At 35.5% G+C, this 27,529-nt stretch overlaps 1 protein-coding gene across 1 annotated transcript in view; it reads left to right on the top strand.

Annotated features, from left to right (window-relative positions):
* The window catches only part of PRKG1 (protein kinase cGMP-dependent 1), a 1,201,019-nt gene that overhangs the window by 1,166,998 nt on the left and 6,492 nt on the right, over window positions 1–27,529 (top strand). The window contains exons 11-17 of the mRNA XM_019651487.1: window positions 2,070–2,209; window positions 3,105–3,194; window positions 14,936–15,077; window positions 16,364–16,527; window positions 24,464–24,586; window positions 24,672–24,734; window positions 26,145–26,211. Coding sequence (XP_019507032.1) covers window positions 2,070–2,209; window positions 3,105–3,194; window positions 14,936–15,077; window positions 16,364–16,527; window positions 24,464–24,586; window positions 24,672–24,734; window positions 26,145–26,211 — 789 coding nt within the window. The remainder of the gene's footprint in view (window positions 1–2,069; window positions 2,210–3,104; window positions 3,195–14,935; window positions 15,078–16,363; window positions 16,528–24,463; window positions 24,587–24,671; window positions 24,735–26,144; window positions 26,212–27,529) is intronic.

The following is a 27,529-nucleotide window of genomic DNA, read 5'->3' as shown; positions in this document are numbered from 1 at the left end:
AGGGAACTGAGAGGGTGATTCCTAGATATACCTATGAGAGAATATTTAGACAAAAGAATAGCATAAGCCAATAGCCAGACACAGGAGCTTGCTTTGTGTGCTCCAGGAACAGCAAAGTGGCCATTGGGACCCCAGCAGAGTGAGTAAAGGGGGACTTAGGCTCATGGGTATCAGGGGTCCAGATGGTATAGGGCCTTGCTGGCATTTGCGACAGCTTTGTTTTTACCATGAGTGAGATGGGAAGGCACGTGAGGGTTTTGAGCAGAGGAGTGACATGATCTGGCTTTGTTTTAAAGACAAGAGAGATCATCAGTGAATGCCCAATCAGTGGCACATTCTCCTTTAAGGTCACCATAACTCCGTCCAGTAGCTGATGTTATGCTCAGCAAGAACTGGGGCTCAGAGCAGCTAAGCAACTGGCCCGAGAGACTGAGGGAGGCCTTAACTAAAGGCAGGACTCAAGTCCAGACCTGTGATCCTGAAGGCTGACCTCTTTCTTCCCACCCCAAGCACAGTAAAACTGTGTGTTATCATCACTTAAGAGAATAGTGTTACATGAGGTAAGTGAATTACACAAGCGTCTTCAGTCATTTCACTAAGACTCTAAAGGTGGAATATGATATGGTTCCTTCTCCTCTGAATTTTAAAGTAACGCTCATTTTTCATCCCATCTTTCCTATCTGCCCAAATTTCTTTTACAAGCAGGTTTCCACATTTTATGTTGCATGATGAGCTACCACTGAATTCATTTGCAGTACACTAATCTTTCATTTTAGAGGTTCACTGATGGAGCAGAGTGCCTTTGGCTTAAGGCATTTTCAATTATCGAGTTTTCCCTCTAACCTGTCATGCAGATTCACAAATGCTGGCAGCAAACGAGGTCCATTTATTTGAAGTGTCCTCATGTTCTCTTCTAAGGAACTTGTCACATTAATGTCCTCTCAGATTGAATTCAGTCTATACATGTGCGTGTGAACAAGACACTTAAGAAGTTTGCTATCCCTGCAGATTAAGCATAAACGATTCACAGCTAAAGAGGGGACAGCGCTACTGCAGCTGAAAACCAGAAACAGCTTGTCATGTTATTTCCTCAAGGCTTTCATTAGTTCTGAATGATGTGGGCTGTTGGGTATTATCTTGAGGGTTCTGTTGCTGGAGAACACTAGATAGTAACTCTTTAATATCGTTATTAAGTGATTAGCTCTATGACCGCTCTTCTTTTCCTTACAATTCACCTTGTTGACATTTTTTAAAGCGTGAACACAGACCAGCAGCCCAACTGAGGAACCCAGGGCTACTGGGGTCCATGTGGGGCTGTGACAGAGGCACGGAAGCCTTGGGGACATCAAGGTGCAGCTTAGGTCTCCCAAATTAGTGTACCTAAGGACTAAGGGTTGAGATCCAAAAGAATTAAAGCCATCGTGCATATTTGAGAAGAAGAAAAATAATAGTCTTCAAAATCTCTTGAAAAGAATCTTGTTACAATTATTATCTTTTTTTAACTGGAGGAAAGGGAAAGACTAGACGGTAAAAAAGAGAAGAAAAAACAGCACATACGTTTGCAGTCTCAGCAGAGACAATGGGGCGTCAGAGAATTTTATAACTTTTGAAGAGTTTGTGGACCAGGGCTCAGGAGGAAGAGCATAAAAGCCCATGTGACTGTACCTTTGTTATACTCACTTCCATCAGAATTGGAGGAGTCAGTTTTCATTTCTATTTTTTGATTGAAGGAGAAAAACTAGAAAGTATACTCAAACACATATGAAATGAAATAATATACTGGAAATCAAGTACGTACATTTCCCCTCTTCTGATTCCAATGGGCACAAAATTAATTGGGAATCCAGTTAAGTTAAAATTCATCTGATCCAATGGAATGAGACTAGACAACAGTCGTGAGTCCTGGATCTGAAACTCAGTTCCAACAAGGACTTACTGTGTGATTCGGGTGGTAGTTGGTGTGTCATTGAAGGCCCCTTGCACCTGTTAATTTGGGGATAAGAATGTATTAACTGTTCTATTAACTCCATGGGTGTTTTCACACTTAATTCCTTCTGCCTTTCTCTAAGGTCCAGTTGAAAAGTGAAGAATCCAAAACCTTTGCAATGAAGATTCTCAAGAAACGCCACATTGTGGACACAAGACAACAGGAGCACATCCGCTCGGAGAAGCAAATCATGCAGGGGGCTCATTCCGACTTCATAGTGAGGTAAAGATCCTGCGTCTGCCCGGGCTGAATTCCCAGCACCACGTGGAAATCAACCACACAACCCCCTGCCACTTGCAACCATCATGACACATTTCCTTCACACAAAGAAACATATTTTGTAATTAGATTTTAGAAATTTTTGTTTGAAAAAAACCAACCTCATTTTGATTATTTTTTTTTAAGAGAATTAGATTCTGGGAAAAGAATATGTTTTTCCCAAAAGAGATATCAGAATGTCTAACATTCCATTTTTATCCTCTCTCTTACTCCCAAACTCCATAGACCCCTGGTGCCTGAAAGACAAAATACCAAAAATCAAACTATTTTATCTTTAAGTATTTGAGCATTTCTAAAAAGCTTTTAACAAATGAAATGACTATTCCATCTCAGCATATTCAGAGCACTAATAAGAGGATAATGGGGAGCTTTTGATATTCAGCAGAAGCTTTTCTAGTTAATTTGCCCATTGCACTTGCTGAAAACAGGATAGAATATGAATTTAAGTGAACAGCGCACAGATTACATCATCTATATTTGAAGCGTAACCTATTTTATATCTGTGAACCCTGTATGTTTATAACCACTGAATATTGCTCAAGAGTCCATGCTTGAAATGTCAGCCAAATGGGAATTAGAGGAATCCCAAGGAGCGCTCCTTGTCTGTAATCACCGGGATTAATCCACTTCAAAGGAGAGACGAACCCCACAAGGTGTATGGGTTTTAGTCGTGAGCCATTCATTGCCTCCTTTTCTGTATTTGCAAATTCAGATCTCGCTCATATTTTTAATAACATCTCAAGCTTGGAATATCAAGAATCGTGGCACTCAAAACATTTACATGTTTTTAAAAGGCAATAGTGTTTATAACCTTGGTTTTCTCATTTGCAATTCACAGACTATACCGAACATTTAAGGACAGCAAATATTTGTATATGTTGATGGAAGCTTGCCTGGGCGGAGAGCTCTGGACCATTCTCAGGGATAGGTAGGAGTTTTAAGACGTTTTCCCATCCTTCTTTAAAATGTTTTTAAAGATTTAATTAAACTGTTTTTAAAGATTTAAAAAGTTTTAAATGTCTTTAAATTTTTCTACATTCTTTAAAAATGTAGTTGACTATGATGGTCTGTAACAAGAGTCAATTATTATAAAGTATTAAAATCATATTTACATTTTACATATGCTTATATTTCAAAATGTAAAGTAAATGTGGGATACAACTCACTATACACTTGTGGTTTACTGTAAATATGAAACTCACTCTGTTTCAGATTTGTAACTAATGACATAGGCTTAGTCGACGAAAAAATGGTATCTAGTGTGGTATATACACAGACCTTAGTTTACCTTAATTCTGATGAATCAAACAACTATGTACCTAGAATTCAATTCATTGCTATAGCATGAGGAGAGAGTTATTTTGTAGTTGCAAGCTAGATTATCAGTTTAAATGCTCTATTTGTTCTCCAGATAGGCAGCCAGCCTTTCCTAACACTGAGAATTTTTTTCCCAGAGTAACTTTTTCCTCTACCTTTAGATTATTCTTTGGTTTCAAAATTAACAAAAGTTTCCAGGCATCCTTTTCAGGCTTTATTTAGCTCAGCGGTTCTCAACCTTCCTAATGCCGCAACCCCTTAATACAGTTCCTCATGTTGTGGTGACCCCTAACCATAAAATTATTTTCGTTGCTACTCTATAACTGTAATTTTACTACTGTTATGAATCATAATGTAAATATCTTTTTGTTTTCCTATGGTCTTAGGCGACCCCTGTGAAAGGGTCATTCGACCCCCAAAAGGGTCGTGACCCACAGGTTGAGAACCAATGCTTTAGCTGGTCTTAGCAAAAAGTGAATCCACTTATAATCCATGTATTTGGGTAAACAATCTAATTTAGATTTATTTCTTTTCGCACTTTCAGGGAAAGTAAAGTTGGTCTAGTTAGTGCTGATTTGTTCCTTTTAATTATGCAAAATTAATTTTCTATCTCCTACTATGTAACTAGCAAGCAGTCTTTTTTTGTTGTTGTTAATTTATTTTATACAATGTCTCGGGAGGACATTAGCAACCCTAAATGTTTACCTAAAAAAAACCCCAACATTTTATTTTCCTGTGAATGATCTTTTGATAATTTCCTATTAATTATTTAATAACATTCAAAAGTCATCCTTCTTCCTTTCAACATTCAGCTTTGGAATCTGTCCTTTTCTCCTTGTTATAGTCTCACCCCTAACATTCTCCTTCACTGAGTAACAACTTTCTGAAACTAGTATAGACAGCCCTGATGTTCCCAGAAAACCATGCTATTTTTTGATAATTTGTTACTTTGTAGATATCCCAGAATAGAACATGTGGTTCTTTATAAGCTATTGATTTAAAGTCTCATTCCTAATTGTGTTCTTATGATACCTTCTTATCTTTGTACACACTGTCCTTTCAGGACTTTTATTCTGGTTGCCTTACTTGTATATGTCAAATGGATTTCTTTTTACCTTATTGTGCCCTGTAACACTGATATTTTGTTTCATGTCTTAAGTTTAGGGCAAATAGCATACAAAGAAAAGTATCATATTGGCACGAGGGGACAGGGTTACCATCTGTACTAGGCTATTATATTATAGTGTATTGTTTACATTTTGTTAGTTAATATTTGCATACACATTATATGCCAGGCATTGTGATAGAGGCTGGGGGTATGATGATAAAACAGATGTGTTATCACGTCTCAAAACTTACAGGCTATTGCAGAAAGTTAATTTTCTGATTTGTGAGTTAATGTCTGGTTTATCCTAATGTGGCTCTACTATATTATTTTTTACCTAATCTTTCAATCCATTGATTGATTTAAAGTCTCTTCTCTACTTTGTTCTAATTAGAGTTGGAGAAGATTTACAGTTGGAAGTAAAGAAAAAAGCAACAATAAGGCATATAAAGAGAGGAACAGCTATTTTCAGCTTCTATTAACATCTTTCACCAGACAGTAACACACAATAATACAAGTTTATCTAAAGTCCACTCGTGAGGCATCAATCTTGCATAGGCACCAGACTTCAACGTATTTTTTGAAAGAAAATATTATTTCCTATATCTCCTTATTTAACTTGAGTTTGCATTTCGTTGGTTCCCAAATGCCAGTCAAGTCTTCTGAGTGATACTTGTCATATTTCGATTTGTCAGGGCAGCTAAAAGTTGCTTTTAAGATGCAGTTTATCTTGGGAGAAAAGGATGGCGGCAAAATATCAATGGGTGACCCTTATTCTACCTCCACCAGGCTACTTTTTGATCCTTTCCATTTTCCTCCCTTTTATCATCCCTGGGTTTGGGGTACACAGTTGCTGGATTCCCCCAATATATATAATGCTCCAAAAGGTGCATGATCTGGAGAATAGCAGCCACCCAATTCTTCCTCAAGATTCAGAAAGGCAGACGTCTCAACATTAAAAGCAATGGAACTATTATATAGACAATAACCTCAGAATCATTATCTTCTGCCAACTTTCTTTTATATATGAATGTAGCCTTATTGCTTTGATTCTGAGACTTTTAGTTTTGTACTTAAGAAATTGCTGGCAGAAAGCATAGTTTTAGATTTCCAGGCTCCAATTAATAATTCCACTGACTAGCTTTCTCACTGCTTCAATTGCAGCTGAAAATCCTAAAGGTTAACTGTTAGAAATAAACAAAAAATGTCAAAAGGGAAAGTTTGCTATGAGTCACAGTGTGTATCAAAATATCCGTAGTCAAAACAAACCATATTGTTCAATTTATTCAGTTTTCTTTTTGTGTCCTAGGAAAGAAGCAGTAAGGGAAAAGCTATTCTGAAACCATAAAGGAAATGTATTTGGGTTCATTTAAAGAGAGGCTGGTGTGACCGTTTTCTTTGCTGATGTGGTAATACCTCTGAGCCTCTGGGATTTAGCTCAGGAAGTCTCCGGGTAACAACAGACATGCTCCTGCTCTCACTGAGAGGCTGAGATGACCATTTCCTGCCTCTCACCTTGTCCTCATCCACATAGAAAAGGAACACAGAGCAGTTTTTATTTGTTGTCAAGAAGTAAGAATTAAAATGATACCATATATACAAACAGAATTTGAAGACTATGAAATATTTTCTTATTTCTGAGATATGAACTATAGCAATGAAATATTGTTGGGATTTTTTTTTTGCCTGTTTATTCTTTATTAGCTATTATGGTTTATGTTCTAGTTTGTGACTTTTTGTTTTCCACAAATTCTGTTTCGTTATTTGGAATAGTTTGGTACAAACGATATTTTAGTCACCTTTCCTCCATAATATTTAAAGAATTGGCAACCCTTGCAACTTTTAAAAAAAAAATGTAAGTGGTTAATATGATAAAAAATATTATATATGTATTTATATTAGTATATATAAAAACAAATGACATTAGCATTTATATATTATATATGAATATTAGTATTCATAGAGATGATTATGACTTTTCAAAATAGTGTTTTGGAATTTTTCAGATAAATATCCAGAAGAAGTTTTTGGGATTGCTGGGTCATATGGTCGATCTATTGTTAATTTTTTGAGGAAGTTCTCTACTGTTTTCATAGTGGCTGAACTAATTTGCAATCCCACCAAATGCACAAGGATTGCATTTTCTCCACATCCTCTTCAACACGTGTTTCTTGATTTATTGATGATATCCATTCTGATGGGTGTGAGGTGATCGCTCATTGTGGTTTTAATTTGCATTTCTCTGATGATTAGTGATGTGAGCACTTTTCATATGTCTATGGGCCATCTGTATGTGTCCTCTTTGGAGAAATGTCTGTTCAGGTCCTCTGCCCATTTTTTGTTTGTTTGTTTGTTTTGGTGTGAAATTATATGAGTTCCTTATATATTTTGGATATTAACCCCTTATGAGATGTATCATTGGTGAATATCTTCTCCCATTCAGTGGGTTGTCTTTTCATTTTGTCGACAGTTTCCTTCACTGTGAAAATCTTTTTAATTGATCTATTTCCATTTCTTTATTTTTTCTTTTGTTTCCCTTGCCTACAGAGACATACCAAAAAAAAATATTGCTAAGAGTGAGGTCAAAGAATTAATTACCTATGTTTTCTTCAAGAGTTTATGGTTTCGGGTCTTACAGTCAACTCTTTAATCCATTTTCTGTTTATTGTATATGGTGTGATAAAGTAGTCTAGTTTCATTATTTTGCAGGCATATGTCCAAATTTTCGAACACCATTTATTGAAGACACTGTCTTTGTCTTGACCCCATTGTATATTTTTGCCTCCTAGGTCACAGGTCAATAAATCACATAGGTGTGGGTTTGTTTCTGGGCACTCTATTCTGTTCCATTAATCTGTATGTGTGTTTGTATGCCAGTCCCATGATGCTTTGATTACTATAGCCTTCTAGTATAGTTTGAAATTAGGGAGTGTGGTATCTCTAACTTTGTTCTTATTTCTCAAGATTGCTTTGGCTATTCAAGGTCTTTTTGTGGCTCCATAAAAATTTTAGGATGATTTGTTCTAATTCTGTGAAAAATGTATTCGTATTTTGATAGGGATTGCATTGAATATGTAGAGTGTTTTGAGTACTATGGGCATTTTAACAATGTTAATTCTGTCTATCCATGAACTTGTTGCAGCCTTCCATTTATTTGTATCTTCTTTCTTCAGTTCCTTTCTTCAATGTCATATAGTTTTCAGATTACAGATATTTTATCCCCTTGGTTAAATTTATTCTGAGGTATTTTATTATTTTTGATGCAATTGTAAATGGAATTTTTTTTCTTAATGTCTCTTTCTAGTAGTTTGTTATTGGTATGTAAAAATGCAACCAATTTCTCAATGTGAACTTTATACCCTACTACTTTACTGAATTCATCTATTAGTTCCAATAGTTTTTTGGTGAAAACCTTAGAGTTGTCTATATAAAATATCTATTAATGGGTATGTAGGTATTGCCATTTTATTATTTTCTTGTTGTTTTTGTAGTTCTTCTCTGTACCTTCCTTATTCTCTTGTTCTCTTCTCTTGTATGTTGATAGCTTTCTATAGTGTTATGTTTGGATTCCTTTTTCTTTATACCTTGTATGTTTCCTATAGATTTTTGGTTTGTGGTTACCATGTGCTTCATATATACCAGGCTATGTTTAGAGCAGTCTATTTTAAGTTGATGGTTGCTTAAGTTCAAATATATTCTAAAATCACTACCATTTTTACTCACCCCACCCACGTTCATGTTTTTGTCATTATTTTTTACCGTTTGTGTATCCTTTAATTTATTGTTGCAATTACACATGATTTTTCTACTTTTGTCTTTTAACCTTTGTACTATCTTTATAGTTGTTTGATCCACTACTTTTACTGGTTAGCTTTGTCAATGAGAGTTGTTGTTTTGGTTTTTTTTTTCTATAGTTTCTTATTCATATTTTAGGTTTTGTCTTTTCTCCTTAAAGATGTTCCTTTAACATTTCCTGTGATACTGGTTTAGTGGTGATTGACTCTTACTTTTTTTTCTTGTCTGGGAAACTATTTTTTCTTCAATTCTAAGTGATAGCTTTGATGGGTAGAGTGATCTTGGCTGTAGGTCCTTGCTTTTATCACTTTGAATACTTTGTCCTACACCCTTCTGGTCTGCAAAGTTTCTGTGGAGAAATCAGCTGACTTTCATATGGGAGCCCCCTTGTACATAACTAACTGCTTTTCTTTCACTTTTAAGATTCTCTTTCTCTTTAACCTTTGCATTTTAATTATGATGTGTCTTGGTGTGGGCCTCTTTGTGTTCCCCTTATTTGGGACTCTCTCTGCTTTCTGGACTTGTATGTTTATTTCCTTAGCCAGGTTAGGGAACTTTTCAGTCATTATCTCTTCTAGGAGGTATTCAATTCCTTGCTCTCTCTTTCTTCTCCTTCTGGTATCCCTATGATGTAGCTGTTGTTATGCATGAAGTTGGCCCAGAGGTCCATTAAGTTAGCCTCATTTTTTTATTTTTTTATTTTTCTTTTTGCTGTTCTGATCAGGTGTTTTCTGCTGCATTGTCTTCCTCTAATCTGCCATTGATCCCCTCTAACATATTCTTTCTTTCAGTTATTGTTTTCTTCATTTCTGACTGGTTCTTTTTTATAGTTTCTATCTCTCTATTGAAGTTCTCACTGAGTTAATCTATTCTTCCTTTTAAGTTCATTGAGCATCCTTATAACCAGAATTTTGAACTCTGTATCTGGTAGATTGCATGTCTCAATTTTGTTTAGCTTTTTTTTATGGAGTTTTATCCTGTTCTTTCATTTGGATGATGTTTCTTTGTCTCCTCATATTGGCTGACTCCCTGTGCTTGTCTCTATATATGTTAGGTCTGCTATGTCTCCCAGTCTTGTCAGAGTGGCCTTATGTAGTAGGTATCCTGTGAGGCCCAGTGTCATGTTCTTTCTATTCCCAAGCTGGGTGCTCCAGGAGTGCCCCTTGTGTGGGTTGTGTGTGCCCTTCTATTGTAGTTGAGGCTTTGTTGCTCTTGGCACATCAGTGGGTAGGACTGATCCTTAGGCTGACTGGCTGTGAGGGCTGGACATGACTACAGTGGACAAACTGTCATGTGGGGGCTGATCCTACTCAGCATGAGTTGCTTTACTGGGGCGCTGGTGTCAGCCAAGTCCATCTTTTGGGTGTGTCATTTGTGGAGCTGGTTGGGTGGAGATCTTGTACAGGCCAAGTTTATCTGTCATTTGTGTCTGGCTTAGGGCCAATCTAGAGGGACTACAAAGTGATCTGTGGTTGATTGCCACTTGTGCTAGACTTGAGGCACTTGGGCAGGGATATGGTGTGAACAGAGACTGGCTACACTAGTGCGAGACTTGGGGCCCTTTAGTGCATACCATGATGTGAACTGAGGCCAGCTGCCATTTGTGCCAGGTTTGTGGCCACTTAGTTGAAGATCTGTTTCAAGCCAACACTGGCCGTAGTGTATGCCAGGCTTGGGATGCCCTGATGGGAGTTACAGTGCAAGTTGAGATGGGCCACAGGTAGTGCCAGGCTTGGGGCTGCTTAGCAAGAGGTACAGGGCACACCAAGGCTAGGAGGTGATTGTTTTGGGTTTATGGATTTTGAGAGGTTTTAGGAAAGTCCACAGTATGAGCTGAGGCAGGCCACTTATGTGGAAAAGCCTCTGGAAGATGCTTGGGACTGGCATGTAAGTTGGGTTGGGTCTCAGGGAATCACCAGGGTGGGGTAAGCAGTGATAGACAGGTTAATGGAGAGCTCAGGTTCCATACTCCCCTGTGCCGTTAATTGGGTATAGGGACCAATGGCACCTGTCAATGCTTCTGTCCCCAGAGAGAGCTGCCCCTCTATCTCTGAAGTCAGTCAATTCAGTTTTTTTCTCATATGTCCCTGGTGCTCTTCGAGCTGCCGTTTCTGCACTGAATGCCAGAGTGAATGAATCTATGAGAAACAATATGTGTGTGGCCCCTCAAGAGGAACGCCTGGGACTCAAGCAGTGCTTCATAATACTCAGAGGCAATTCCCTGCTGGTTTTCACAGCCAGGTGTATGAGGACTCCTTCAGGGATGGGGAGCCAGGTGTGGGGCAGGGAACTCTCACTCCTAGGGGAGGACCTCTGCAGCCAAGATATCCTTCCCAATTCTTAATTGCCAGAAATGGGTGTGGGAATAAGCCCATTTGGCACCCCCACCCCTCCTACAAGTTTCATAGTGGCTGCTCCTGTATATCCTTAGTTATAGGACTTCTGTTCAGCTTGTCTTCAGGTGGTTCTCAGGGACAGTTGTTTTATAATATGGTTTTAATTTTTATGTGAGGTGGAGGAGAGCACAGCATTTACCTACTTGCCATCTTTACCAGAAGCCCTATAGAGGGTGATTATTTAAATTTCATATTAGATAATCTAATAATAGATAAAAGTATTTCAAGGAAATGAACCTGGTTTCATAATAATTTAGCCCTCCCCCACCCTCAACTTTGCAATTGGCAAGAAACCCTCATAGGTTGCAAGACACTTCATGTTTATACACTCATTAATGATTATTGTTAGTAGTCAATGAAAAGAGGGAACTTATCTTTTGGTAAGAGATACTTTGTTACATTCTGTCATTTCAGGGCTCAGTTTATGACAAGTGGATTAAACATTGTGATTAAATTTTATTTGAGTCTATGAATAAGTATACATAAGACTTTCCTCTAATTCTTTCAGTCAAATTGTTGTTATATACTGCCACCTAGCTAAAACAACTACCCATTTCCAAAAAAGATATAAGGCCCTATCCCTTACTTGTTATAATTAAAATAACACAACTGTCAGAGCATAATTTATTATTTTGAAGAGCTACATGGGGCAGTGATTTATTTCTTTAAGAAACTTTTTAACTGTTGATAAAACAAGCTTTCATTTATGTTTTAGATCAAATTTACATTGTCATTTCAATTTCTAATAGTAATTTTTCATTTTGAGTCACCCTAATGCTATGCACTGTGATTGCTTTCTAAAAGAGTATTTTAAAATCCTCAAGTTATCTATATCAAATGAAGCTGTGTTGCTGATAAACATTTTATGTTCATAGATAGTGGTGATTTGTCACCTAACCTGGAAAAAGATTTGAGACAAGGTTTTTGTTTAATTTCTAAAATCATTTACAAATACAGTAAAATTTTGGATTGCAAGTAACTTGGTTTGCGAGTGTTCTGCAAGATGAGCAAACATTTCTAATACATTTTAACATGGTAAATGAGCAATGTCTTTCAATATGAGTAGTTTGTTTCCGGAACGAATTATGCTCGCAGACCAAGGTATTACTGTATATTTACATATGGGAGATTCTCAATATAGAGCTGTTGAAGGAATGGAAACCAGCTTTCTAGAACCCTCCAAATTTCCAAATGGCTCAGGACCAGACAAACCTTGAAACAAATATACAGGGCTGTCAAGAACTGAAGACCCAAAGATATATGATTTGTGGTTCATTCACCTCCTGGTGGAAAAAGGAGGGTATTCATTGGCAGGCAATAAAAGGACAGTTTTTGCCCATACATTTGTAAGAAGCATGGAGAAGATAAAAGGAACAGAGATTAGCAGAAGACTTCAGAGCTGACTCACAGCAATTAGCCTTGGCAGTGAAAAGAGCAAATACTTCAATAACAGTGATTATTAGCGTTGCAAATTCCCCTCTCCCCACTCTCATTCCCCAAAGACTTCATACCTGTCCTATATCTGTCAATTTTCCTGAATTAAGACACAGTAGCTCAAGAGTGTTTTGGTGCTCAATTATAATGGCTACTATTTATTGAGTACCAGTTGTATTCCAGGCACTTATTTAAATAGTACATGCATCAATTCTTGTATATTCATGAGCACCCAATGAGAACATTTCTATTAGCCTAATTTTGCACAGAACACTGAGACCACAGAGAGATATAATTAGTTGCACAGTAAATGGAACCCAGATTTGAGCCAAGGATTCTTGTTTCCGAGTCCATATTGCTAACCTATAGCCTCCTTTGATGAATTTGAGTTGTATTAAGTTTTTCATCTTGTTGTTAATGATCAGTTAATTCAGAACATAAATACGAATACCATTCAGAAGAAATTTCATGAGAAATTGACCTCTCACATAAGTGTTTATTAACAATGCATTTGTCCATTTTGTTGCATTAACAACTGAATATTAAGGGAAATGGAGATATGTTGCCCAAAGTCACAAGCGCAGAAATTATCTCTTCTAATAGTAATTAAGAATTTGTAGGATTTCAAAAAAGGCCCACCCAAATCACAATTAGACAGTCCTGATGCAAAGAAGTAATTGATTTTCTTATTAAAACAAAACATGTAATGTGAAATAAAACAAGGCTCTATTCCATGTACTGTGTTGTTTTGCTTGGGCTTTGCTTCTGCTTTGCAATGCTCTCCATTGAGGAGGACTGAAGCCATACTACACTCAAGTAGTTAAAGTTCTATGTCAATGATCTATTTTCTATGATAATACATATTTATAGTTTAAATAGATATATAATGATCTATTACAGATGCTTAGTATTTAAGGAAAATAATCTCTTTTATTGGAAGAAATATACTGCTCTTGATAGACAAGCATAATTAAGGGCAAAGAAGAAAAGAACTTAAAGTTACTACTCTAATCCCTTTCGCAATACACAAGACTATGTATTATAGCATTAGCTCTGCAAAGGTAGCTCCATGTCAGAAGACAATTGTAGCATAAAGTATATCATTCATTTCCTAATAAAGATGCAAGTCTTCTCAAAGAAACTTTTTCTTGTACTGATAATTCACAATTGTTCCGTTCAGATACTGTTGAAGAGAGATACTAGAATCCTAGTAATTATAGTTAAGAGTCTTATGTCTAGAAGAGGAGATATCATCATGCCTTAAATTGTACAAAAGAAAGGTATTTTTTTTGGAAATAACTAATTATTTCATTGACAACTCAGGGGATATTAGTAGTTGAAATGAAGGCTATAGCTTTCTGGAAGCTATATATTTCTATATCACTATATATTTCTAAAAAAATGTCCTGAATGGTGGCTGCTTTAGCCTTGGATTTACTGATTAGTTTTGTAAAATAGCAGCCATCTTCCACTTCCCAGTTTGTCAAACTTTACTCCTCAGTATTGAAAAAGAAGCAAATGTCACCAAATGCAAACTGATTATCAGTCACTCTCCTGAAAGTGAGTTCTGGGGCCACCCTTTGTTGTATATTACCTAAAACCACGTGAGTGCTTGTCTCATGTTACATCTAGTACCAGCCACCTAAAGAACTGATGCTCACACTATGGTTCTTGGATTATTATGAAATTAGTACATCGTGTTTACAAATGGGGAAAAAGGGGGAAAAACATGAGTTTATCTTTTTAAGGATTTCCATTAAAAAAACAACAAAGTATAAAGGTTCTGGCCTAGAACTAAGAAGTTAACCTTGGATGCTAAGATTTTTTTTCTTTTATTATTATTTCATTAAACAAATACACAGGAGAGAGAGAGAGACAGATAGATAGACAGACAGAGAGACAAAGAAAGAGAGCTTTCCTGGTAAACATCGTAACTAAGTTTAGTAATAAACTTTCCCATCCAATTACCTTTTTCCTTTTAATTATCTTTTAGCTTCATCTTTTCTTTCTAATAAGAAGGTGGCAGTGTGGGAAATACATTTTGTTTGTCTTGCTGACAGAAGTTTCAAAAACAGAATACTTAGATTTTGGTATAATTGTATCAGCAGCAACACAGCTTATTTCCAAAGTGGCTCTTTGAAACATTAACTTTTAATCACTTTCTCATGAACCATATCTGTATTATTTATAAAGATTCAACAACAGTCCTTCTAAGAATAAATATGACTAAACCCATAAACTCTCCTTCGAAAAACATCCCTCGGTAGACAAGCTCCAAAATAGGATTCACCTCTCTTCTGCCCACCGCTGTAACTGCACCTTTTTAGATTATAGTGGGCTGTTTAGAGGAAGCCACCAAATACACAAAACACGACATGTCATTGAACTCTACAGTGTTTTCCAGAAGTTAGATTGAACTATCTTATTCATAAAGGCAAAGAATTCCTTGACTTAATCCTCAAATGCTTTTGAAAACCCAGTGCAAGGGCAATCACGTGACATTAGGAGGATAATGGTCTCTGGGGTCAAATTTGGGTACAGAAATATAGTGAAAAGAGAAATAAAGCCTTACTCGAGCAATTAATTTCTTATATACTTTTTATTCCATGTTTTGCATCTCAGAGGTTCATTTGAAGATTCTACAACCAGATTTTACACAGCGTGTGTGGTAGAAGCTTTTGCCTATCTGCATTCCAAAGGAATCATTTACAGGGACCTCAAACCAGAAAATCTCATCCTAGATCACCGAGGTTACGCCAAACTGGTCAGTGTGGTTCACACAGGGTTTCTGCCCTACAGTTTTAACATATTGGTTTATGAAGCTGTGTTTAGGCGCTAACATTAAAATCTGATGTTTCGTTTTACATATATAGCTTTTCTTAAAGGCAGGTTTTAGTGTTACTATTTTCAGCTAACTATTCTTTCACTTTAAGCAAAAGTTATGAGAAATTAAATTGGCTAGGTATGAATTAATAATATCCTGGCCAAACATGTATCAGTGCACTCATGCTTGCTGGCATGTGTTCCTAAGTCCTAGAAGAGCTTTGTGGTTCTTTTTCTAGCTGGTTTCCTGCCATACAAAGGGAATGGGTATTTATATTATGGGAAACCATGAGTCATTTTAAAATGTTAGATTTGAGAATAATGCAAATGGAGGGAAAAAATGGGCTTTGCAGGTAATGTTATCCAGACCATGTTAATAGTATAGTAGTAATAGTAGTAGTAGTACTTTTTAAAATTTGTAGTAATTTTAAAAATGTGGTCAAGAGCACTAAATATTTACTGTAGAACAGTTCTCTTGTTTTAAGATGCACAACTTTGGTGGACTTTGAATCTGTCAGTGCCTGATTCAATTTTTTAATTTTTTAGAATATTTATTCAGCATGCGGTTTCCCAAAGAAATCAAATAAGTGGCGATTCATTATTTGTATTCTCCACCAAATTGTTTTAGAAAAAAATATATTTCCTGCATTTGAGGGTTCTTCTTCAAAACGTTTCTAGAAAAACAAAGGAAACGTTTCCGTTTTCTTTGTATTTATCAGGAGCAGAGTCATTGGTCCCATTATTTGTTACACAGCTCCTTCAGCAGCAAAGTGGCTTCTCAATTAATGCTAAATGAATCATCAGCTTCCTGAAATCTAGCAGAAATCATGTATATTTTGGAAAATATGACAAGTCAGGCCAACTGGCCTTTTACAATTTTTGAGTAAAGGAGAAATTATTATTTTTTTTTTATGTTCCAACCTTCATTGGCATAAAAGAAGGAAAAAAAAGAGTGTTTCCAGAAAGAAAGGTTTGCCTTTATTTTTTAATGATATGAATTTCATCCTCTACTTAGGTTTCAACTTTTCCCATTGTAACTGAGTTTGATCAGGGAGGCTTTGTTTGTTTGAAATATAGTTGACTCCTTTTAGAAGGCAGGACTATAACAACTAACCTTACATCTGTTTTTATTTTATTATTATCATCAGTGTACCTCAGCGAAGTAACTTCTGCTTTTAAGCTTAATCACAAGTGGCTTAAAATATCTTGTTTTCCTCTTTTTGAAAGGTTGATTTTGGCTTTGCAAAGAAAATAGGATTTGGAAAGAAAACATGGACTTTTTGTGGGACTCCAGAGTATGTAGCCCCAGAGATCATCCTGAACAAAGGCCATGACATTTCAGCCGACTATTGGTCACTGGGAATCCTAATGTATGAACTTCTGACTGGCAGGTATGGACACTGATAGAGAATTACCTGTGGAAATAGACCCGCAAACAGCTACACACTCCTGCCTTTGTCACTCTGATTAGACTGTCTTAATGTACTTGTCACCATATCTTGTCACCACACTTCAATTAGTTAGGCAGATGACCAGGAGTTTCTAAAGCAAAGTCTAAAATGAGTCAGACAAGGGCAACAAATTCAAACATCAACTTTTGGTCTCATTATTGCTAGTTCTTTATACATATGTGAATGTGGAATGATCTAGGGTCCTTCTGTGAGATTTTTGTGCCTAGTCATTTAGCCAGCAATAAAGTAAGGGAGATGATAGTCATATAAAAATATCTAGGGTCAACCAGTTATATAAATAAAAGGAACTGTTAGCAATTGCTATATCTAAATGAAATTTGAATGCTTTTCAGGTCTTTTACGTAATGATAGTATAGCCATCGACAAATAAAAAAGATACTGTGGATACTACTATGTACAAAACAAACTAAACTTTTCAAGGAAAAGCAAAACAAATATACTACCAAGCCATGCACTCAGGACAATGAGTAATAGGGTCATTATGACCTATAGAGTTCAGAAGAAGGCTAGGTTTATCCAGGGTGGCTTTTGAAGCAGGTCCCTACAGGAAGAATATAGAAAGCAAGCAAGGGGAAAGGCATTGCCAGCAGAGAGATACAGCTTAAATAGAGGGGCAGTAGTGAGCAAAGACATGAAGAAGGTCCATGTTAAAAAAGGATGGGAAATCAATTAGCCACCTTTCAAGGATCATGATTGCTACACTTGAGTGTTTGGACTCCATCCACAGAGAGAATCAGTGAGTATTTTCTGGCACAGGGATGACATGTGTTGTGGCATTTGAGGAAAAATACCTGGCAGAAATGTGTAGGAAAAATTGGAAGATGGGTGGGGTGGCTAGTGTGAACATCATTTCAATAACTTAGATCTAGGAAGCTGAGAGACTAGAATAGGGTAAAGGCAGTGGAATTAAAGGGATAAACATGAAGTAGCAAGTAAAAATGAAAGGAAGACTTGGGACCTTTAGCCTCAGTATTCTTTGTGAGGATTAGTGAATATATGAAGCACCCCATAAATGCTAACAGCTATTACTATCATTGCCAGGGATAGTTATACTGTGTTTTTACTTTTATTTGTGAATTTTTTACATTATTACTCTGGAAGTTTCTATGTTGACTTTAAATAAATTATCTGTGACCTAACCCAATTCTGTTCAATATTTACCTTCTGCAAAAAGATAAACAGTTTTAAATATATGACAAATTAAGTAAGTAGACATGAAAGATAGGAAAGATTTGGACAATAGAAAAGGTTGAATTTAACATACATGCATATATATGGATAGGTGGATGGACAGATAGATAGCCTTTCTGGTATTTTTTGAATTGTTATAAAAACATATAATGAATGGAAGAAAACTCAATATTACCTAAGAATTAAAATACTGACTATCAATAACTAGACTAAAATGTTGATGATAATTTCTGTTTTTCCTTATGCATTGAAATTTTTTTAGAATTATTTATTCTTGAATAATAGGAAAAATATTAAAACCTTATTCCTCAAAAGTTGGTATGTACTGAACTATAAAGAAATTCTATTTTTTTCATTAACCCATTATTACAAGCCACACTCTTATAGAAGAATCCTGAATTGTTTCAAATCGAAATTTCACAGACCACAATATTTGACTGCCATATAGTAAAACTAGAAATTAATACAAAGATTTAAAAGAAAAAGCTAAACACTTGAAAATTAAAAAAGCACTTTTATAAATAATCATGGGGTCATAGAAATCATGAAATAGCAAAACAGTAATAAAAATAAAGCAGTATAAATCATAATCTGTGTGGTATGGCCAAAGCTGAACCTAATTTATTACCATAAATTCTTATATCATAAAAAACTTACTGTTTAAAAATAAATGAGCTTAGGAGGTTCTGGTTCAAGATGGCAATGTAAGAGGATCCTGAAATCGTCTCTTCACAGAATGTACCAAATCAACAGCCACAGTGAAAACAAAACAAAACAAAATAAAAACTAAAAACTGGCTGAGCAATCTCCACCCTTTGGTGAACAAAAGAAGATCTGCAATAAGGAGTGTAGGAGAGGCTGGAACACAATCTTGCCATCAATCCCACCCCTGCCTGGTGCAATGACCCACAATGCAGAACATCTCCCCAAGGAGTGTAGAGTTTGAACCCCACATTGAGCACCCCTGACGCTTAGGATCTGCACCTAAGAGATGAACCCCCTCCCCCCCAACAAAAACCATCTAGCTTTGAAAACCATCAGGGCTCATGTCCATGAAACCAACAGAGGCCACATGATGAGAAATGGTTCTATAAAGGGCTTGTGTACTGGGGCTCACTCACCCCAGGGCCCAACACAAAAGTGGCCCATCAGGGGGCACCCAGACTTTGTGTGGGAGAAGCTCATTTGCTTGTCTTGGAATGTTGACCTGAGGGGCAAGCACCTGATTTGACACATGTTTGGAAGCCTGCCGGGTTGCTCTCTAGGGACAGAGACTGGCAGGAACCATCTTGGCATTCTCCTTCCACCTTGCTAACAGCTGGCAAATGCCAGGTGGTTTTTTTTTTAAATTCTAGGCTTTTTTTTTCTTTCTTTTTCCTTTCCTGGCAGGCACCATCTTTGTGCTCTTTTTCTACTGCACTCCAGAGTGCCAGTATCCCCCAGAGGGGAGTTTTTACAGTAAAGTAGCAGGTACAAAATTAATATACAGAAATCACTCACATTTTTATATACTAATAACAGACAATCAGAAGGAGAAATTAATAAAATAATCCCATTTAAAATTGCATTTAAAAGAATAAAATACCTAGGAATAAATTTAACTAAGGAGATGAAAGACCTGTACTAGGAAAGCTATAAGACATTAAAAAAAGAAACTGAGGGAAATACAAATAAATGAAAGGATATACCATGCCCATGGATTGGAAGGATTAGTATCATGAAAATACCATATTATCAAAAGCAACCTAGAGATTTAATGCAATCTCTATCAAAATACAAATGACATTCTTCTCAGAACTAGATCAAATAATCCTAAAATTTATATGGAATCGCAAAACCCCAAATAACCAAAGTAAGCTTGAGAAAGAACAGAGTTGGAAATATGACACTCCCTGACTTCAAACTGTACTACAAAGCTATAATAATCAAAACAGTATGATACTGGCATGAAAACAGACACAAAGATCAATGCAACAGAATAAAGAAAGCCCAGAAATAAACCCTTGCTTATAGGGTCAACTAATTTATGACAAAGGAGACAAGAATATACAATGGAGAAATGACAGTCTCTTCAACAAGGGATGTTGGGAAAACTGTACAGATACATGTAAAAAAATGAAACCGGACCAGTCTGTTATGCCATATACAAAAATAAACTCAAAATGGATTAAAGACTTAAGTTTAAGGCCTGAAACCATAAAATTTGTAGAAGAAAATAGATAGTAAACTATGTGATATCAGTCTGGGTAATATCTTTTTGGATACGTCACCTCAATCAAGGGAAACAAAAGTAAATAAACAAATGGCACTTCATCAAACTATACAGTTTCAGCACAGTGAAGGAAACCATCAACAAAACACAAAGACAGCATACTGAATGTGAGAACATGTTTGCATATAATATATCTGGTAAGGGGTTGATACCTAAATATATAAGAACTCATACAAAAAAAAGACATTTCCCCAAAGAAGACATGTAGATGGCCAACAGACATATGAAAATATGCTCAACATCACTAATCAGGGAAATGCAAATCAAAACCACAATGAGATAATTTTTCAATTACAGTTGACATACAATATTATATTAGTTTCAGATATACAACATAGCAATTTGACATTTATGTAACTTATGAAGTGATAGCCTCAATAAATCTAGTACTCTTCTGACACCACTAATAACTTTTGATTGGAATAAAATTTGGAAGTATAGACAGACCTTAAAAAAGCAAGGAATGTTCTGCAGAGATCCAATTAAGCACTACAGAATGGTAGAGGACCTGAGGTGAAGTGGATCTCATACAGACACACCAATTTTCTTTTAAGGCCTATCATGTTGGCCAGTAAAGTGAACGGAAACAAAGGGATAGTGGTAGTGACTACAAGATTTCAAAGCACACAGGCAGGGCTTTCCTATGAGCCAGGTGACCCCATGAACACCAAGAATTGAGGGCAAATAAAATAAATGATCTGGTGAGAGGTTTTCTAAGGCAACAATCCTAGTGAAGAATGCTAAATTTTATACTTGCTCCCTTCCTTCTACCTTATTCTATTCTTCAGGATAGTTAGCCCCATTTAAGGATGAGTCCAGATGAGACCAGAAAGGCCCCATTAGGTTCCACTCCCTACCCCTCTCACCACTACAGCTCCCTTCTACACCCACCAATTCCAATCTGACTTAGTGGTTTTGTTCAAGCAACATCACACCCTCCCCCCCACCTGACTCAAGAAAAGATGCACTCATCTCTAGTTTCAGGCTTAGATTCAATTAATCTATTCCAGTCGTAGAATTCTCCTGGTGATAGACATTGATTGGATTGGACACACAATCTAAACTGGTTAAAACAGACATAAAGAAAAAATTTTAATATAAATTCATTGAGAATTCTCAGTAGGCACTCAATAAATTGTAGGCACTCAATAAATAATTACTGAATGCATATAAGTCCCTATTTCTACTGGTAGTCACCTTACTACTATAAGGGTAAATAGCCTTAAGATGAAGCCAATGCTGAGATATGGTAAAACAAAAACCTGCAAAGAACTTGGGTCTTTGAGCCTCTGATCCTGCCAGGTTTGGATTTTGCCCCACTTCTGGACTTCCATTTATGTGAGATAAATATCCATATTATTTTAATCAATTTGAGCTGGTATTTTCTGGTAAGTTCAGCTGAAAGATACATAAGCAAAAGGCAGCTAAATAACACACAATAGAAATGATTCAAAGAAACATAGAAGAAGTTCAGACAAATTGTTATCTACAATTTCTTTGAGGCAATTGAAAGTATGATCTCTCTGAAGAAGTAACCTCAAAGATACCAGCAACTCTTCACAGATACAAAAGAAGTAAACTATCAGAGCTTAGGAACACTATGGAGCTGAACGTCATATTATAAACAACAGAAAATAGAATAATAGCAATTAAAAATCCCAGCCAGGGAGACAGTAGATAGACTTGGGAAAGATAATGAAAAAGAAAAAGGATATAGAAATTATAACGGAAAGAGGATATAGGAGTTAAAGGAAATAGAATAAACAAACAAACAAACAATTATGTATATGAAGAGAATATACAAATGGAATAGAAAAACATATTCAATTACATAAAAGAAAATTCATGACATAAAGACTTGAGTCAGTGTATCCTTCTGATCAGCATGTGGAAATGGATTTGGGATAATAACATTGCCATGTGCCCTAGTGCAGTTTTCTAATTTCAATGATAAGAAATAATCATACAGGTATCTAAGCCACAAAAGCATGTCACAGATGAGGTTGGGAGTGAAGATTAGAGTTTGAGTTGGCTTCTACCTTCTCTTTTTTTTTTTTTCTAGCTGAGCCATCCTGCCACCTGATGGCAGCTCAGCAGCAACTCAGTTCAGGCCTGACTCGAACAGCTGTTGCTCAGAGCTCAGACTCTTGAGCGAGCTCTTAACCAACTGAGCCACTCGGCCAGCCCCTACCTTCTCAATAGCACCTTTAATGCTATAAGATAGTGTATCAAGAACTATGTGGTTCTGAGGGAAACTAAGAGTATAGCCCAAGCAATTTATACCAAGTTAAGTTATTCTTAAAGTATAAAGGCAACATATAAAGTGTGTACCCCAGGCCTTTCTTAAAAACACTACTACTGTATGATCAAATCAACTAAGAGATGAATCAAAATAAAACACTAAGGAATAAAGACACTGGTAAAAGGATTGGTGATGAGCTTTGAATCTGATTAATTAGAACTTAGATTAAATAATTTAATTTTAGTTTTTGAACAAAATGAAAATGTTATAATCTTTGGAAATCTTAAAATATTGAAATCAACAAAAATTAAGGTGAGAGAGAGAAGATAGGAATAATCATAGGAATGCCTATTTTTCATCATTTATAATTAGGAATCTTAAGTAATTTTTTTAGTTGAATTGTGGCATTACAAAAAAACCCAAATTCAAAATTAAATATTTTCTTAATTCTTTAAGAACTAATATTGTTGAGGAAGAAGCATGTATTTGAAATTTAGCATTTCCTTCATTTTTACTCCTCAGAGTAACTTAAAGTAAAATTAATTTGAATACTTTTTTATCTTAAAAAGCATATATAGTCTAATCCTATGTCTCTCCATCTACATAGAGAAATGTGTAAAATTATATTTAACAATGTTAGTTACTAATATTTTTGGATGTTGGATGATTGTTACTTTCTAAGTAATTTTGTTTTTATATTGCATGAATATCTTAGACTGAATATGCATTGCTTATTAAAAACACAAAAGTCACCTTGACTAAATGATTTTTGTTGTATAAAATAAGCAAATACAACAGCAAAAATATAAATTAGAAACCATTAAATTGACAACAAAAATCTAAGATGTGGTTCTTCCTCATTTTTAAAGTAAAAAGTTTAAACTGTCAAGTTAAAAGAGTAAAGAGACTATTCAATCATAACATCACAAAAGAGGAAATTCTTAAATTCTAAGAATATTAAATAGAGTTGCATGTTTATACATTTTTAAAATTAATTTAAAATTTACAGATAATTACTAACTAATGGCATATTAAAGTAAATAAAAAGTACTTCTCACAGAAAATTAGGACAAAAATTCAAGGTAGATAACATCACAGTTCTCACCTCAAGCAAATCTACTATTCTCTATGTTAAGCAAATCATTGTTTTTAGCTGGCTTAATAGAATAATTTGCAAATAATAAATAATTTGAACTGCTATTAAACATGGTTGACAAAAATAATTATAATCCATAATTTCTCCTCAAAGACATATGAGCCTCATACTAGGAGAATAATTGATTTCCAAATAAATCATTTTTCAAGGTATATCATATTTTCCCCTCTGAACGGTAAGAAATTTGATGAATGAAATTGACTTTAGTTAATCCTGTAATCCCTGGAAGGGAAGACCGATATAAAACAATCACATAAACAAAGAAGAAATTACAAAGCATAGTAAGTGCATAAAGGTGCTGTAAGCGAAAAGGAGAAATGAAAAAAGAAAAAAAGAGCGTACGGCAGAGGACTCTAACTTAACGTTTAAATTTGATAATTAGATTATTATATTATGTTGGTTGATTTAAGTTATGTGATTGGTTATATTAGGTGGAGTAGAGTAGTCCCCTTTGAAGAAGCAACAAAACACTTAAGCGAAGACCTGATAAGTAAGGCATTGCCCAGATAAACTTGGGAAGAACCTTCTGGGCAAAATAAACAACAGCTCCCAGAAGTAGGAAAATTGCTTGGCATTTCAGAGGAACAGAAAGAGGCAGGTGGTGATCCCATGACATGGAGTCCTTTCACTGATGTTCTTGTAGCCCATTCTAATAGTTTTGGACTTCATCCCAAGTGTAATCAGTGAGGTCATAAGTATGAGAAAGGACCAAAAAGTGGAAGAGGCATCTTGAATGACCAAGGACAGCAAGGGGGTTAGGCATCTGCCAAAAAAAGAAATGAGGGGCACAGCAGACAAACTTAACCCATTTATGTTTTGCTAAGTGATTTACTTGGAAAGGTTTCCATACTGTTTTGCTATTAATCAAGTTTTATTCCATTATTACTTCTAATATAAGCCCCAAGTAAATATCGATGTCATTTGTGGAGTACTTTAATTTTTCTTATTTAGAAAATAAAAGTAATATGTCTTTTCATGTCTCTCATTCTTGCAGCCCACCTTTCTCAGGCCCAGATCCTATGAAAACCTATAACATCATATTGAGGGGGATTGACATGATAGAATTTCCAAAGAAGATTGCCAAAAATGCTGCTAATTTAATTAAAAAACTATGCAGGTAAGCGTTTCAACCACATTTTTTGTGGAAGGTTTATAATGTGAAAATAAATTAGATTCCTTATCAATTATTACTTTATTTTTAGGGATAATCCATCAGAAAGATTAGGGAATTTGAAAAACGGAGTGAAAGACATTCAAAAGCACAAGTAAGTATTCTTTTCTTATAATTTTAGGTTTGAAAGTTCAGAACACCTGACAAGCATTTGTTTGGGCTATTGTTTTTTAAGTTAGTGGTTGTACAACTGATACAATTAGCCCATAGGAACATCCAACAAGAGATGCAAACTATTGGGTTGTTGGAAAAGTCATGATGTATTGTTTCTGTTTTTCGATGCAATAATGCGTCATGACTTTTCCAACTGTGCAACAGTTACCCTTTTCAGTAAAGGTTTTCCTGTTTGTGTGCCTGGGACTTTATTTAGATACATCTGACTCTGTGCCATACCAAACAACACATTCCTCGAATGCAGTTTCTCCCAACTCACAATAACTAGCATTTTTTTTTTCCTGGCACAAAGATGAAATGTGTATTTTAATTCTGGGACTCTATTCCCTACCAGAATATTAAAAACAAAAGCCCTCCACCATATCATGCCTCATTTCCTAGACTAGAACCAACATATATTTTCCCATTCATTTCCTAATTAGACGATTTGACAAAGGAAAAAAAAAAAAGGTACAGAGTACAGTCTCTTTTTTAAACAATAGCGGCATTTTAAATATCAGACCTTACCCGTCCATATTAACTGGATGTTCTAAGGCTAAACTAAGATGAAATTGATTTTTCTGTATTAGTCTGTTTCTGTAATATTCATAGGAAGTTCACATCCCTACCACAGGAACTTATTTAGCAAAATACCTATGAATATCTAAAAGGCCTGCTAAAAATGTAATGTAAGCATTTGCTAGTGGGGAACTCTTTCAAAGACAAAAACAGAACAAAAATCAACCAAACAACAATAGCAACAACAACAAAAAAAAAACTTCATGTTATTCGGTCCTCATTTTCACAGAAAAGCTGTACACAAAATACCACCCTTGTATTAAAATAGAAACAAAATGGTGGGGGATGGTGGTGGAACGGGATGTGTAGAGACCAATTCAGTGATGTGAAAGGGACTGAGGCTACCTAATGAACCAGTGGCAAAGATGGAATGATAATTTTCTGTCCTGACTTTTCATGCTCCAATTATATCTATCTCCTTAAAATAAAATATCCTGTAAGGCACAGGGCCAAGCATATTATGGCCTTTATTAAGTTATAATGACAGCGTAGGAACAAGGTCATACAGGTATTATGACTGAAATTACTAGAATAAAAAGAAGGTGCTTTCTAATTGGTATTTAAAACTTTGACAATTAGATTTTTTTTAAGTATGCATTCCACACAAAAAAAGCCAATAGAAGAAAATCAGCAATAGAAAACCTTTTTGTCACATTGGAGATGTTTGCCTCCCTGCTTTCCAGCAGTCATGGCCATTATATATGTTGCAATGAGAAGGTTTTAGTTGAAATAAAATGCCTCTAACTCTCTACTTCTTTTTTCCTTTTTTTAGATGGTTTGAGGGCTTTAACTGGGAAGGCTTAAGAAAAGGCACCTTGACACCTCCTATAATACCAAGTGTAAGTAGACTTTCCAGCTTGTAATTGTGTGACACATGTAAAGGCATTTATGTCAGTCATCAAACACCTGTTATTTTTAAAGTTTTATTTTATGATCAGATTAAATAAACTATAGAAAAAAAAGGTATCACATTAAAATAATGAAATCTAAAATCCATGCTTAAAAACAGATCAGTTAGGGAATGGTTATTATATATGTATTTTACTGTTACCTTTTTAAACTATTCATTCTAATTTAAGTTTCTCTTATTTATGGATAAAAGTTCACTTTTAAAGTGTTAAATATATATATATGTATGTATATATATATATATATACATACATATATATATATTTAAAGTGTTAAATATATACTGATATAAACAGAAGAATACAATGAATCTCCAACAACCACATTCCTTTTTCTTTTTTCTATACTATATAGACTATAAATCTTTGCCCCAAAAAAGAATACATTACAAACTTTAATGAATTAATTATATTCATGAATTATTACCAGAAATACATATATTTTAATTTTCTGTGCCTATGAATATTCTCTACATAAGATAAAGTAAGTTCTTAACAATTTAGTGTGTACATGATTATGCTTGGGTGAGTTCGGACAAGATGCTCTTACCTTCTGTTTATGATACCAGGTTACTCTCTACCTTGCTCTGTCCCCAAGAGCCTAACCCATCAGGGCCACGTCAAAGTATTCCTTTGCCCTCTGGTTTCTGGTTGGGTTTGGTCAACAGTCTAGCAACCATCTTCAACAGATTTCAATTCCTGGCCTATATTGTTTCATTTATGCCCCCACATAGTTCCTCCTCACTTACCCCCATATTACTTATTTTTTCCTGACTTCAAACTGTACTACAAAGTTACAATAAGCAAAACAGTATGGTATCAGCAGAAAAATAGACACACAGACCAATGGAACAGAATTGAGAGCCCAGAAATAAACCCAAATAAACACAAATATGGGCATCTAATTTTTGACAAAGGAGCCCAAAACATACAATGGGGAAAGGAAAGCCTCTTCAATAAATGATGCTGGGAAAATTGGAAAACCACATGCAAATGAAACTAGAGTGCAATCCGACATGATACACAAAAATTAACTCAGAATGGATTAAAGACATAAATGTAAGATCTGAAACAATAAAATACATAGAAAAAACATAGGCACTAAACTTATGGACCTTGGTCTCAGAAGGGTTTTTGTGAACTTGACCCCAAAAGCAAAGAAAATAAAAATAACAATAAATGAATGGGACTACATCAAACTAAAAAGCTCTTTCAGAGCAAAAGAAACCATCAACAACAGCAAAAAGAA

Source organism: Hipposideros armiger, unplaced genomic scaffold (genome assembly GCF_001890085.2).
Source record: "Hipposideros armiger isolate ML-2016 unplaced genomic scaffold, ASM189008v1 scaffold_161, whole genome shotgun sequence".
Classification (NCBI taxonomy): domain Eukaryota; kingdom Metazoa; phylum Chordata; class Mammalia; order Chiroptera; family Hipposideridae; genus Hipposideros; species Hipposideros armiger.
This window is presented reverse-complemented; position numbering and strand designations above follow the sequence as displayed.